The following is a 15,850-nucleotide window of genomic DNA, read 5'->3' as shown; positions in this document are numbered from 1 at the left end:
GTCAGAGGCAAGAGGCTAACATAAAAACCAGGGGCCTAGGGTAAATGTTGAAGGAACTCTGCTTCTCATCTATTCTTCTTTTCAGACACAAAACTTTCAATATTTATATTAAGCATAACTGTCCCTCTCTGGCACTTGGCATTTTGGGAGGTTTTCTGTTTTTATCTGAGATAAATTTAAATTCAGCAGGACTGACAAATGGTACCTAGCAAAATTAATGTCCCAGCGCACTAAGTAAAATGCACGTCATTCCTCACTTCAGACACCACCTTCTTGATATGCTCATGTTTGGGTAAAAGAAAAAAAAAAAAAAAAAATTCTGTAGAACTTGACAGGCCAAGCTCTGGACCTCAGCTTAGCACTTAACTAAATGCTCAAGACTTTCCAAAAGGCATTCAGTATGCCTTAAGAAACACTCTAAAAACGAGCCAAAAAAAGTCACTCTGAATCAGTAAACCCTTTCAAAGCCTGGCCCTTGACTGCACTTCACCATCAGCTCCTGACCTATCCAAAGTACCTTTTGTTGTTGTTGTTAACCAAAAAACACCAAACAAAACCCCTAAAAAACCCCAAAATAAGAGATTACATTCCAGAGCAATCTTGGCTAATCAAGCACAGTCTTGAAAACACCTTCATTAACTTATATTTAGTCTTAAACATTTTGAGCTAGAAATATATTTAAGCCATAGTACTGTTACAATCAATTCGGTATTAAAGGAGAGAATTACCTCTTGCTGCACAAGTAGAAAGGAAACCTTGCAATGCTATGTTTGTATTCAATGTTACTAACATACAAAAGAAACCATTCTATACTAGTTTATCTCCAACTCATTGTCAGTTTCGATTAAGAAGACTAACCAGATTTAAATTACATATATAAGAAAATCACATACAAAACTTCAAGAAATAGAAGAGAGAAGTTTCCTCAGAGAAAACCAACTACAGGCAGACACTCCAAGGCATTTCAGATACTGCTGCAAGCTGGCAGCACTTTATACGGTAAATTTTTCTGTTTTCTATAGATGTTCCTATTTTCACTGTCAAATAGAAAGAGGGAAAATTGTTGCAGGACACATTTTCATCCCTACCTTCTAACAACCCCCTCTTTGTCTCAAAGAAGACTGCATCCAGCTGGTGACTAAAAGCTGGAATTACCATTTATTCACTACCAATTTCTCCTTCAGCTTCACTCACCAGAAAAGGCGTCAAACCTGCTGTTTTCTTTGGTAGGCATCTGCATTCCTGTTAAGGTACCAAAGCCAAGTAGTTTTGCCTCAGCCCTTGAGTTTTGCAATACTGAAGGGGCCCTCTGGGAAAACAAGTGTTTAACTACATAAGCGGGCACCTCCCAGCTGAATAGCTGTTTACTTTGGGCTGAAGAGGAGAAAAAATTTCAGTAGAAGACAAACATCCCATCTAACCACATGACATGGGTGCATACCAGAATGTTGGTTATTGCCTACCTGGAGACACTTCTCAGATATTTTCCTTTATGAAAAGAGCAGAGGCAAACTAGTTTTTAAACATTTGGCAATTTTTGACTAATTATTGAAGTTACAAAAGGCTAGAAAATTTGTAAAGCAACACTCTTGAGATGCAGGAATTTGGATTCACTCATCCCTACCCTATTTGGCTTGAATTAAAAAGATCCTTTTGTTTCCGAAGTTGTTTCTTTTCTAATCATCAAACACTGTTAAGCAAGCAAACCCACTTTGCTAGGAAACAAGCAGCAAGGTTCTGTTGAGAAAGACAACTTCAGTTCCTGCTTTGTAAAGACTTGCTGAAAGTCCTTCCCTTGTCATTTTAAGCAATTTCTAACATGCGCTCATGTTCTCTTCTTTCCACAGACTATAGAGCTGGGAGATAACAGGGATTCAGTAGCTGTTAAAATAAGTGAAATGTCTTAAAATGGAAAACTGAACAAGAACCAAGTGGATTTGCCAATACACTGAATTCAGTCAAACTAAAATAAATATTGTTTTGATCAACTGTAATATTTGACGCTTACCAGTTTTCTTTAGTAAAAATACCAAACCGAAACCAAAAAATCCAGCGTCTTGACTAACTGAATGCTGCACATACAAACGGCAGTATAGCATCCCAGTCACACATATCCCACAGTCATCATCTCAAGACAGAGTTCTTTCATGGTAGATTCGTTCTCCCTCTAGAATCATCTTAGCTAGCTACCGGGATGCTTAGAATAAACCTGAGATAAAGCAGTCAGAGGGCAAAAGCAACAGGAACAGTCACCTTCTCTATCAAAATGAGTTTCTGCTCCTTGGCAATACATTTCATTTTGATTTTAGCATCTCTGATTTTATTTTCAGAACACCTTAAAGCCCAGGCTCGTACCAGGATCCTCCGGTGGGTTCCATGCAAACCCATGGTTCCTTTCAAAAAGGAGACTTGCATTTTCAGCACAAGGGAAGTGTTTGTTCTAACAACAGTATCTCTTACTCACTATGCCAAGTAATAATCCTGAAAATTATCGCTGAAAAGTAAAAAAAAAAAACCAAAACAAAACAAAAAGGCAAACTCAAAAGACAAGTCAAATATTTTCTATTTACCTCTTCCCTCTGGTTGGGGGAGGAGCTTTTTCAAAACTGGTTGTCATTTGGTATTTGAGAGAGAGAGAGAGAGAAATATAAAGCATATGAAAAGTCTTTCAGGGAGTGGGAAGGGATTATTTGCTTCTTTCAACTCTCTGCTCCCATAGAAAATGCTTCATACTCATTTATCACTACTCATTTACCACAGCACCCCCTCTTCCCTGCCCCAAATGCCATAATTACACGCACTAATTGCTTTTACTAGTTTTTAATGACAACAATTGCTACTAAGCCAATGTTAGTTTAGTCGATCACTTCAAACTACTCCCAAGATATTATCACGAACAATCCCAATCAGCAAATCAGTCTAACTACAGAGACACGCATGACCTTAGCAATCCAAAGGAAGACAGCGAATTGCAGCTGAAAGTATGCGAGCTACAATATCCAAGTTGTCAACTGAAAAACATCATTATTGGATGTTGGACATTCAACATTGGAATCCTGGGGTGCATCAAGAAGAGTGTGGCCAGCAGGACGAGGGAGGTTCTCCTTCCCCTCTACACTGCCCTGGTGAGGCCCCATCTGCAGTACTGTGTCCAGTTCTGGGCTCCCCAGTCCAAGAAAGATGAAGAGCTACTGGAGAGAGTCCAGCGAAGGGCTACAAGGATGATGAGGGGACTGGAGCATCTCTCCTACGAGGAGAGGCTGAGGGAACTGGGCTTGTTCAGCCTGGAGAAGAGAAGGCTGAGAAGGGACCTAATAAATGCTTATAAATATCTGAAGGGTGGGTGTCAGGAGGATGGGGCCAAGCTCTTTTCAGTGGTGCCCAGTGACAGGACAAGGGGCAATGGGCACAAACTGAAGCAGAGGAAGTTCCGTCTGAACATGAGGAAGAACTTCTTCCCTCAGAGGGTGACGGAGCCCTGGCACAGGCTGCCCAGGGAGGTTGTGGAGTCTCCTCCTCTGGAGATATTCAAGACCCACCTGGACAAGGTCCTGTGCAGCCTGCTGTAGGTGACCCTGCTTCAGCAGGAGGGTTGGACTAGATGACCCACAGAGGTCCCTTCCAACCCCTACTATTCTGTGATTATCAAGAGGAATTGGGCCACATTTAAATCTCTTGACAACAGAAGATGCAGCCACTCCTTCGTGGCCACAGGTGGTGTATCTTTGTGGTGAACTTGCTATTTTGCAGCAAATGAGCAATCTTTTGTAAATCCATACACACCTATGGTACGGTAAGTGATGCCTTAAGGAGAAAAAAAAAAACCAAAAGACACTACTCAGCAAGATCAAAAGTCATTTCTGCTCCTTCCTGCCCACAAAACACACACAAGACTTCACAAGTACCATGACTTTAAAAGCACAAGAAAACCAATGGCAGTGGCGGTAGGTGACCTGATTCTTGTGGTTCCAAATCCTGCATTTGACTGCATACTTTTAAATCAGCATAACAGCAGTCTGTGATAATCTACTGCTCGAGAAGGAGGAAATCTGCTTGAGGATACAAACTTAGACCGAGAAACTTCATAAAATCTTCAGTTTAATACGGAGTATCCTTACTGCAACATACTAGAAACACTTGCCAAGGGATCTGAAGAGCAACAGTACTTATGAGAAGAAACTGAAATCATCAGGTACAGAAAAGATTCTCTCTCTGCCTTCAGGATTGTGGCTAAAGGCTTCAGACTCTAAGGTGTTACTTGGCTCACTTTCTGGATGTGAAATCAGCATCTCCTCTTAGTGGTCTCTCACCCGTGGTGAAAACTAGAACTCAACACAAGTTTTTAATGCAAAAGCATGATATTGAACTGCTGTAACAAACCATAAGGAGAAGCCTGTCCTCATGTTCATAAATCCTATATAAAAGAAGACCTAAGCAACCCATGTTTACCTAGAGCAGCTGACTAAGCTTACCTTTGTGTTAAGTACACATCACACCCTTAAGAGAAAAATCTAGCTGTCTCCTGTGTACGTGCTTTAGCCCATCTGGATCTTTTGCCCAATCTACGCAGAGATCAATGTTCTGCCTGCAATTTGGTTGTTGAGCATCACAGGATAACACTATGCCTCCTAAATGTTTCCTTGAGAAAAGCATATCTGGATACATCTTATGCTCTTATGGTACATTCTCAGCTTCAACTCCAGTGACTTCTCTGTAGATGCACAACAAACTTCTCAATATCTGTGCTAACACATCATATTTATGTTATAACTCAGGTAATTAAAAAGATATCAGGCACACAAATTACACATAAAAGCCTATTAAGTGGCATGTATGACTTCTGAACATCAGGAAAATAAGCTAATTGTACTTGTGAATGGTCAGTGATCAAGTCTTCTACATGACTTGAGCAGCATACAGTTCTGTATCTTCCAACAGTGTGCTGCCTACACATCTATCTCTGCTTTCCATTTCCTCTACTGCTGTAGTTACCTACAATGCAATGCATGAGGATGAGAAGGTCAAATCTGCCTATCCAATCAATCTTAGCAATTAAAAACTATTGTACATCAGGGTATTGCTTGCTGAGGGCTATGTATACACAAAGGAGGAGGAAAAAGATGGGGTAAAAAGAGGAAGCAAATAATACAGAAACATCCTCGGTAAAAACTGAGACACCTTCTTAAGCCAAGATGCAGTCTCTCTGATGTTACACCTTCTAGAAGACACTGCACAGACTTCTCCAACCACAAAACCTCTGATGACTTCTTAGGGAGTGCTCTACCTGCCCCACGTAACAGTGCCAAACGACTGTTCTCTTTGCACCCTCTTTTTTCCCCTAGTTTTCTGCAGAGTGGAGCCTGCTGTGGATTAGGAAATACTCCTGCAGAAGAGCAATACAGTGGAAAAAATGTCAAGCTCCCAGTATGCCTCTGCTCCCAAAACCCTCACCGTTGCAGTCACTGGATTGTCAGTGCTGAATTCAGATTATAAAAATCAATGGAAACTGAGCCTAGAGAGTGGCTAATAGCCCTACCTCTCTCTCATTTCGTAACAGGAGAGTTGTCAAAACAAGAATGTTGGCATCCACTCAATACCTTCTCTCATGTTTTTACTTGCAACAATGTTAGGCTTGCATGTGCACTGAGGTGTGCAGACACAGGTGTGACATTTTGAGTCCTTACAGGAAAATCATATCCATTCAAAACACAACATTAACTCCAGCAAAGCATCAGGAAAGCATCCACGCTGGAGTCAGAAGCTGAAGGCAGCTACTGGAGTCTTTCATCTTCTGCATGTATCAGCAGATTACAGAAGAAAAAAAATCTAAGAAATAAAAGAGCAATTCAGAAACAGGGAAATTTATGAGGGGAAATATTCAAATACGCACATCCTTTGCTGCTTGCTAACTCAATAGCCTAGCGCACCTCCAGCAACACTCCAGATAACCGAGTAAGTACTTCAGGTTACAAACTCATCACGTTATTTTCTTGTTCTTAAAATTCTGTATTAGGATTCCAACTAGAAGCTTCAGAACACAAACTTTTTTTTAAGCAAATTTACAAATAATAAAGTACCTTGTATCAACCAGTTGTGTGTCAATCCAATTCAGCGCATTAACAAGAATCTCTCTTAAACAACTACTACAGTTTTCTTTGCATTAGACCTGCTAAAGCTAAACAGCGAAGGGTAGGCAGCTAGACACAAGCAAACGAGCTTCCCTTCCTCCCTTTCAAATGCTCTGGCACTGTTGTGAAAGGTTTTGCCTTGGTCTCACATGACCAAATTACTCACCTTCCCCATCAGGGCTCACATTTTCATAGGAATCCCAGCGTATTAGTGGGTCTGAGGTATTGTAATCAACTATCACACCGTGGTCATTCTGCAGGTGTTCACATCCTAAAAAACAAACATTTGATTGAGGCCAAAAACTATCATTGCCACATTTGTAATGACATACATGCACACGTATATGCAGCCTTCTGACAGAAGTTTGCTTCCAAAACTGCAATACCATATTCTGAAATATAAGCAACAGCAACAGGGAAAGAAAGGTTATACAAACCATCTAAAAAGAGCTGAATTTGTATTTCGTTACAGAAGGTACAAGCAGAGAATTTTATCTTGAGCTTCTTGATTATGATGTAGCTTGGATAACTTGGATCAGCCCCTAAACACAACTAACAGATCCACCCAGCCATATAGGCAGGCATGATAAAACAAGAGCTTTTCAGAATGAAAGCACAAGTATCTACAAACAGATATACAGGCATGACAAAAGAAGACTTTGTTACAGGTTATCATTCTGATACCAGAGTAAGTTATCACTAAAGATAAATAGAGCGAGCTGAAAACTGCCACTCCGTGTCCCTCCCCGTTCCCCCAAGGTGCCAGCTACGCTGTTTCATCCGTTCTCCAGCCTTCTGGCACAACCTCAGATGGGGCAGCTTGCCTTCAAGGTGTTAAGTATGCTCTGCCAAACACAACTGGAATTTTCAGCAGTAATCCACATTTTTGTGCCCTTAACGAGGCATAAAATAATATTCAGCTTTTAAGTGTATACTATGAGGAATTTAGGTGTGGTCCAGTGATTCAAAAGTAAAGCACAGGCATCAAGAGCTCACAGCTTTGGACTTGGCTTTGACACTGACAGAAATCAAATCAGTTTTCTGCTTTTGCTCCTCTGTCTAGGTTAGGCAACAGAGAAATCCTCAGTTATCAACTCTTCATCTGCGTCTGGAGAAGCAAGTCCTATTGTAAATTGTTGTAAAGCAGCAGAGTGTTATGCACATGCTGTGACTTTCAAAACAACGATAGTTAAAATTGGAAGGACAAGAACGCTATGGTCCTGTACCTCTTTCTGCAGGCAGAAAAAAGCCATCTGTAGAGAGTCTCTGGGATGATGTTGATCACAAGGCAGATTTATGAATTTTGTTACCTAAATATTTAGGTGTCTCATCTTCTTAGCAAGTGCATTCTTCCTTAAAAACTGTATCACAGTCAGTTATTTTCTAGAGTACTGTGTCCCGTTTCGAGCTACACAATACAAGAAAGCTATGAATAAAGTGAAGTAAGTTCAGGGGAAGGCGACCAGGGTGGTCAGGACTGAAGGATTTGCGATGTGAGGAAAGGCTGAGGGACCGGGGCTTCTTCAGTCTGAGATGAGATGGCCTTGGGGGGGACCTGACAGCAACGCCCCGAAGGCCATGGAGGAGACAGAGCCAGGTGGGAGCAAGGTGGAAGGACAACAAGGAACAGGCATAAATTCAATGTAGAGAAGTTTAGAGTCAATATAAGGAAGAGATAAGTCCACTGTGAGGACAGTCAGACATTGGAACAGTCCACCCACTGAGGCTATGAAGTCTCCATCTTTGGGGGTGTTCAAGATTTGACTGGACAAAGCACTGGTCAAACGCGTCCAATCCGGCTGATCCAATGACCCTGCTTTCAGCAGGAGGATGGACAAGAGATACTCTGCAGTTATTCTATGATTCTATAATATTTTCAGATGTGAAAAAGTACTTTTGCAGAAATTGCAAATAAATATTTCAAGCTGAACTCTCTTCCTAGCCAGTTAATCCCTCAGAAAGCAATTGAACACAAATTTCCAGTTACTTAGAACCTCACTTCCCAGCAACTCGGAGCCTGCTAAAAAACACACCTCTGATTTGCCATCTAAGGAAGGGAGACTTAAATTTGATCCCGTTTTAGACACGTCAGCTGGCCTCACTTCAAGTATTTACTATCCAGAAATATTTAGAACAAGCTAGTCAAATTTATTTATAAAACTGTTTTTCTTACACGGCTTTCCAACAAGCTAAATGAGATCTTTGTGTTCAGCTGGACAGAACCCAACTTCTTAATGGCTGCTACTGCAAGTTTTTAAGTGATCAAAGTTGTGGGGGAAAAAAAAAGAAAAGGAAAACACGCAATTCATAGGACACAGAATGGGAATATGTACGAGACAGTTAAGAATATCTGGGTTTCATTCAGTCTCAGGCAAAATCCATACTTTTTGGGACACCATAAAATGAGTGAGAACACATCCATGAACAGAATTAAACCGCAGTATAAAACAAGATCTTTAGTTCTTATTGCAAGTCATAATTATCTATGACCTTAGACATATTATCACAGAATTCTGGAGGCATACAGGATACACCCTACAAGTCAACTTCAGGGAAGAAGCATTTCCAACAAAGCTACAGCTGTATTTCTTTATGCTAAATTGACAACAGTCCAAACTTCACCACTGCAAACGTAATCAGTTATGACAACATCCAAAAAAGGTTGTGGGATAGGCCACTGCTGTCACTTCTGCCAGGACAACCTACCTATACTATGCATGTTTTACATAGATGTACAAATGTTTTCTACTGCTTGCCAGTAACTGTTCTATTATAGTTTTAACACAAAATCTGATCACTCCTATGCTGATGTAAATGCAGTGTCTTCATTAAAATTTTCAAATTTAAATCAGTAACTGCATTACATATTTTAACAGTAAAGCTGAATTCCAGATCATCTACAAGAGAAGTGGAATAAAAGAGGAAAAAAGAATTATTTTTAAAAAGTGTGCATTTCAATGTGGTTTATTTTCAAACTAGGTGTATTTTTTATCCTGTATACTCACCTTGAATTTTCTCTGGAGTTCCTGAAAACACTAATTCCACTTTGCCATAATCAGGGAAACGGTCATCTGAAAACAAAGGACAGTCTTTCAGCAAGCTGTCTCCCAGGAAATCAGTTCCAAGGCAACTCGGAAATCAGGATTCCCTATAGCTATGAATACACATATGCTCCTCACTCTTCCGTTCTCACTCGCAGTTTATTGATTTGCTTCTAAAAAAGCCACATTCTTTGCCCCACACACTCTCCGGAAAAGACCACATAAGTGTCAGCTGGAGTTCTGTCACCATTTTAAGCAAATGTCTGTTGCTTTGATAAATGTGAGGGGAGGCTATAAGGACTATGGAGGAGTATCTGAATTATTTTGACAAGTTAACTCACTTGAAGAGCTTTTCTTCTCACTAGGGGTTTACCTGTGTTACATGCTATGGGTTAACTAACACAAAGCAGTCTCTCTTTCCCTAAAAACAGGGATAGAAAAAAGCCAAGAATCCTTTTGCAAACAAGTCCTGAAGAGGATCATCACACGCACAGGCACACACGCATCCAACCAACCACAGCAGGCGAGCACCTTTGTTGGCATTGTCCAAGTCCTCTTTGCCAAACACCAGGCCATGTCCTTGAATAGCCCCAGTGTGAAACTGAAGGCGAAAAACCACATCACGAGTAGCTGACCGGTATTTTTTGTGATAACACTTCAGCTAGAAAGACAGAGAGAAACCTGTCAGAAAGCAATTTCTTACAAATCTGAACAAACCTGTGCGTATTCCTTACTCGCTAAGTAAAGCGGCCACAGCGCAATTTACTGCAGACACCTCTGATGTTGTAACAAGCAGGGTATGCATTATTCAATCCTTTAAAATTATACAGGCCCAAGGCAAGATAGTTATGGATGTGTAAAAATAGTAATTACTGTTTTCACCACTATCAGTCACCAGTCAGTAGATTATGATTCAGAATCACAACACTTGTTAGTACAATTATAGCATATCCATTTCAAAATAACTGAAGAATATGCAGAATTTTTAGATGTAATCAGCTTGCAGGCTTGCTTCTATTTCAGTACTTTTTCAAAACCTACTGTATTAACAATAGGATTTTGGTTTATGTTACTACAGGCAGTTGGTAGCATTTTTGACACCTTGGCTAGAAGAACACACAACTCATGTCTAGCATAAATTTCAGCAGCTAAAGGTGAACACAATACACCTACTCTCTAGCACCATCCCCCCTTAGACTAGACCTATGGATATTTTACCTACCGATTCTCTGAGTCAACTGTCATACAAAGCCACTCAGTATTCTTAAAGGAATACATAAAAATTTTGGTAACTTTACTCACAAGGCTGAAAATTTAATGATGACATCAGGATTTTATGACAAAGCAGATGTTACTGAAGCACATTAAAAAGACAACAAAAAATCACCTTTTGTAAAGGCTGGCTGAGAAAAGTGTTCTAGACAGAAAATACTGGATAACCGAAGCGCAAACAGTTATTCAGACAGAAGTAATACAAAGAAACATATAGTGGGTTTAAGAAGGATGCTTCTGAAAGTTGGGATTAAAATATAGTTATGAAATTCTTCTCGCTACAAGATTTGAAAAAATATAACATAAGCTGTTGCTTTCTACCCTTCATTACAGTAACCCCATGATGCCTTAAACTGCAGAAGTTAATCAGTGCTGGCTATATACGTGGCACATAGTACAACTTCTGAAACATTTCAGCCCGTATACCAGAGATGGCTATTTTTCAGGTAGTCTCTACAGAAGCCGCATATTCCTAACCCTTTATGAAGGCTGGGAGATTCTCTATGCAAGTAAGCATTATTTTACCTGAAAGTGAGGATCTGGGGTTGTTTTGTTTCTTTGCTTTTTAAAAGAGAATCCCCTACAGCACAGTGGTAATACCAGGTAAAATAGTATTTGCTTCTTATTTTAAACAGTGCTTTACACCCACTAAAATTAACAGCATACAAATCTCTGCCTCTTGAAGGGATCTATTTCCTCTTAGTCCAACACAACTACCAGCACCATTTCACTAGAACCACGGCCACAAGTCAGTCCCTTAAATTACCGACACGTAGGATTACAGTTACATTGCTTGATTCAGGAATCAACAAATGCTCATTCTCCACTATGCCCAGCAACTCTACGTAAAGGCAAAACACCATCGTAAAGGATGAAAATTGCAAGTTTGCCCAGCAGTGAAAAATGGACAGAAAGGGCATCAAGAGAGCCCCTCACTAGAGACATAACCTGCTCCAAAAAAGTAACTGTGATAATTCCATTTAATTATGTGAACAAAAAGAAGCTTGAAAAGACTTAAGAGCTTCTTTAAGTTCATATACAATCCTCCACAATTTTGTGTTAACAATTTAACTTCTTTAGCTGTTTAAACAATATTTTACACGTGGATCATACACGAGAGTTTCTGAAGATGCAGAAGACTAAATACCTGAACAATACATTTTATCCTCCAACTTGTAAGAGTTCTGGCTTTGCACACTTTCTGGATTTACTCAGAGTCTACTGTCTTCCGCATAATCCTGTTTATAAAAATGCTGAATCTGGGTCAGTTTAGAGAACTACGTGGTCCCTGCTTCTTTCTGCTTTCCAATTCAAAATAACAGCCTTGAATGATTTTAACTTAGTATCGCCTAAACAACGTTATATAGAATTGTAATTGTTTATGAAAATCTGGCCTCTCTTACAATCAGTAAAAGTCTACTGAAAACATCTTTTAGTGCTCACTATATATAACCAGCTTTCAACAAAGTCTAAGCTTAACTTTGAATTCTGACTCCACTACCTTCCGATGCCACATTCGAGAATTAACGCCAGCCACTACAATATGCTGGGAAACACCTATATGCATCTACAGGTGTCAGCGCAGCTCTTCAACACCTGTGGCCAGGCAGTAACGCCACATACAACTCGCATCGTGTTCACAAATTCTCTAAACCCAAGACAAGCAAGTTTTTTTTGCTTTGTTTTGTTTTGTTTTTTAAATCCATGCACTTCAAGCGGTTAAATCTTTTAGAATTGGAGGTGGAGCATCCCATAGGTTTTTCTTTTTCCTGAAAACACTGATGTTCTTATTTAGACATAGTAAAAAAAAAATACTCAAAACTGAAGTGAAGTCTTTGTTTAGAAAATACCACCATGCTGAATAAGACACTGGCTTGCTCAGCAGACTTACCTCCAATGGGACTAATGAAGCTGATCTCTCTTAAAATCATATGAACATTACTGCATTACTGAAGAGTTATGTGCTCATTTTTCATTTTAAACAGACATTTGAGAGATACAGAATCTGTCTCAGACTGATTTCTTTTGTGATCTATTCTATTTTCTTAGAACCAACAGTCCTCTGACGAGTAACAAATCTTCCTGCATCTGAAACTGTCCCACACCTCCAGAGTATACTAATTTATACAAGTATACTTAAAAATTGTTTCTCCTTTGTTCAGTGAAAGAAAGGAAAAACAATATACTAGACTGACTGGGGAGGGAAAGTAGGACAGGAAGAAGGAGGAAGGACAATAAAAAAAATTATTTCAAAAGAAGAAAAAAAAAGAAGCAGGGAAGAAAAGAATCTGAAACCAAGGACGCCTTACACTGAGGTCCAACGTTTCTCAAAGTGGCGCATAAAAAAAGTTCTACAACCTACTAGAATAGACCAGGAATACTAACAATACTTCCCACCACCATTCCTTCCACACGTTCTGTCGTCTTAGTCTTAACAAATTAAAAGGTACGATAACTATCTTTCTTTCCTTTCTGTGTGCATAACTGTGTATGACAAGCGAGAGAGAAAGCAGAGAGATTTAAAACGACAGCACTGCAATTCAACCACAGTTACGCTTTGCACACAGGGAATCACACACAATATATTAGCACCTATAAATTACCTTCTAAATACTGCATGTGCTTGCAGAATCAGAAAGCTTTTATTCAGTATCACATCTTTTTGAATAGCAGAACAATTTAGAATGAGTGAGGTATTTTCTCTACAGTATATAGTTTTATGATTGCGCGTGTTGCTTGCCAATTTATAGGACAAGGGTATTTCAATGCCGAGTTACAAATGCTCCCCGAAGCAACTTTTATAAAGAAAACAGCGATACAGGCCTTACTGCACTTGGTGATGCTATGAAATGGGAATGCTGAGAGCAATTGCTTTGGCTCCTAAAAACTTCTAGACTGAGCTTTATAGGAATTTCGATTCCTATAAAACTCAAGGATGATGACTAAATTAACTTAATAACCTATTTTGTAGTATGTCTGCAACCATTTGCTCAATCTATTTTTTTTTACAAGAATGCAAACCAGGATAGAGACTGTAAACTAAAGAGCACAGCACTAGAATTTCATTCCATACAAGTAACTTACCATAATATCTCCCTTCAAAAGCTGGGCAGGGTCTATAGCAATGCAGATTCGGCTTTGATTCTCTGGCCCTATGCTACTTAACAGGACAGAAAAGAAAAAACAAAATTTATGGTTTAAGGAAACAAAAAAAAAAGAGAAAAAAAGAAAAAAAGACTATGTAATTCTGCAATTATGAGAATTAAAACCTGGATTCAAACATAAAGGAAAATGTTTATGACTTACTATATTCCAGATGTATACACTGGTTGCATAGCCTGGTATAACTTCAGAAAAGGCCGGCAAGCTGAAAAGAAGCCAACAGAAAATACTGTTTTGTAACTTTTTTCCTTTATCTGAATATTATAACTAGGAAGCTTCACGCACATCCAGACTGAGCAAAGTCGTACACAAGTAGCACAGTGTTGCCTGTCAAAATAGCCTTCAAAGTAAAACTGGCTTTGATAGATTCACTTTCCTCAAAAATAGTATTTGATTTTATTTTATGAACAAGTCACTTTTTCCTGATCTTCAGACTAGTTCTGAATTGGGAAGGGGGGGGATTTTAAACGATTCCAGTAAGGAAAAAAAGAGGGAACACTTTGCTCCTTAAATGTCAGTCTTCCTTCCTTCCCATTCTTACCGCAGGAAATCAAAATGTTGAAGGCAAGAAAGAGAATGGCCAACACAAAACAAAAAACCCATAACAAAATAAAAAGCATTTTCAAAATGAAACAAAATATTTGATCTACAGTTTTGTTTCAAAACTCGTAACCCCTTAAATTTCTTACTACAACAAAAAAAACTTTTGTCTTTATTGAAATAAGTTATTTTAGAAATAAAACCAGACTAAACAGAATAAATAACGATGACAATAGAGCACTGCAAATTCATGCTGATGACATTTTGAAAGACAGGTCCTATTTAACTCTTGGATGATAAAAATACAGAGTTATACTCCTTTATTATGCTCTACAACAATATCTTTGTTTACTATTTTAATTTTAAAGTCACTTTAAAATTACAATTATTTAGCATTATAGCAGGCCACCCAGGAGCACACTATATCCAAACTGCTTTTCTACAGAAAATCCAATCTCAAAACAGAAAAGTGATTATATTTGTGATTATGTTTATTTCCTAAACAAAGAGGAAATCACTGTGAAACCTGATCAGGTTCTCAGATCTTTTGCGGGTTCTGGGATCACAACTATTCAGAAACTAGGCAGATACGAATAGCAACAACTCATCATTTAACAAAGAACAAGAATTCTATTTTACCTGCTGTAATTTTTACTCTTTGGATATTTCTCTTCTCCTGGTTCTTTTATTGGGACTATTTGGACTGATATCAAGGAGCATCAACTCTACTTTGAAATTCATGCAGGCTTTCCAGAAAGCTCCAAAATGAAACAAGACTTTGAGCCTACACTTGGATACGAAAAGTTAGGTAATTTACCTCCCCCAGCATCGAAGCTTGGGATGCCATGAAGGATAACATAGTGCAGGAAAAGAGGGGTTGCATTCATTTTCACAGATCCAGATAGAAGACCACTTAAGAATTGCACATATCTAAAAATACAAAATTTATCTGAATTAAATAAAAACAGTAATGCAACCATATCAGGGAAATACATTCCTTACACATTAATATTTCTAGGCCATGGGTAGTGAATAGCACTGTGACATGTGCCACAACTCCAAAAGAATAATCTTCACAAAACAGGATGAAAAGGCACTTTAGTTTACCGATTTATTAAATCCATGGTTGTTACATTGCTGTTGTTGGTGTCTTCATTTTAATTATTTACATCACTACATACGAAAGGAACTAGCAGAGACGGCAAAATCAATTATTTTGGTATACATTTCCAGTTGCAACTAAAGGTCTCGACTGGCTTTCGCAGCAGCATGACATGTATCCTACTCCATTTACCGTGAAACATACTTCATAATACCACTACCTGTTTTAAATTATTCCAAAAATTTGACTGAATTTTTGAAGACCTTTCTCAAGGCAGCTCATTTAAGAGGCTTATAGGCAGTTGGCTTGTTTCGGAGAAGCATTTCACAGATTTATTTTGAAGGTTTATGAAAAATTTTTAAATATGAAGGGTCTGTATCTGCACTTCTTATTCACACAAACCTTGAACTGCTTATCTGAGAGTAAGTATCCATTTTAAGTATTGTCAGAATGGATTCAGAATAGGACATCTGGTCTATAGTTGCTTTTCTTGCCACTGTCACAGCATCCAACCAGCAGTGGGGAAAATCTAAGTGATAGTTTCAGGACTGATGCACTTACTGGCCACAATTTACTTTTTTCTGGACAAAACCTAGTGGAGAAAA

At 38.9% G+C, this 15,850-nt stretch overlaps 1 protein-coding gene across 13 annotated transcripts in view; it reads right to left on the bottom strand.

Moving 5' to 3' along the window:
* TNS3 (tensin 3) overlaps nucleotides 1-15,850 on the bottom strand; it is a 250,157-nt gene that overhangs the window by 93,174 nt on the left and 141,133 nt on the right. For 11 of the 13 annotated variants that reach the window (XM_075418527.1, XM_075418528.1, XM_075418524.1 and 8 more), the window contains 6 exons: nucleotides 14,961-15,073; nucleotides 13,748-13,808; nucleotides 13,526-13,601; nucleotides 9,701-9,830; nucleotides 9,134-9,199; nucleotides 6,295-6,399 (listed from right to left, as the gene is read on the bottom strand). In XM_075418527.1, coding sequence (XP_075274642.1) covers nucleotides 6,295-6,399; nucleotides 9,134-9,199; nucleotides 9,701-9,830; nucleotides 13,526-13,601; nucleotides 13,748-13,808; nucleotides 14,961-15,073 — 551 coding nt within the window. Of the gene's footprint in view, nucleotides 1-6,294; nucleotides 6,400-9,133; nucleotides 9,200-9,700; nucleotides 9,831-13,525; nucleotides 13,602-13,747; nucleotides 13,809-14,960; nucleotides 15,074-15,647; nucleotides 15,788-15,850 lie in introns of those variants that run through there. The other 2 variants (XM_075418536.1, XM_075418525.1) reach the window with 2 other exon arrangements.

The sequence above is a fragment of the Opisthocomus hoazin genome, chromosome 4 (genome assembly GCF_030867145.1).
Source record: "Opisthocomus hoazin isolate bOpiHoa1 chromosome 4, bOpiHoa1.hap1, whole genome shotgun sequence".
Classification (NCBI taxonomy): Eukaryota; Metazoa; Chordata; class Aves; order Opisthocomiformes; family Opisthocomidae; genus Opisthocomus; species Opisthocomus hoazin.
Note: the sequence above shows the minus strand (reverse complement) of the source record. Positions and strands in the feature narration are given on the sequence as shown.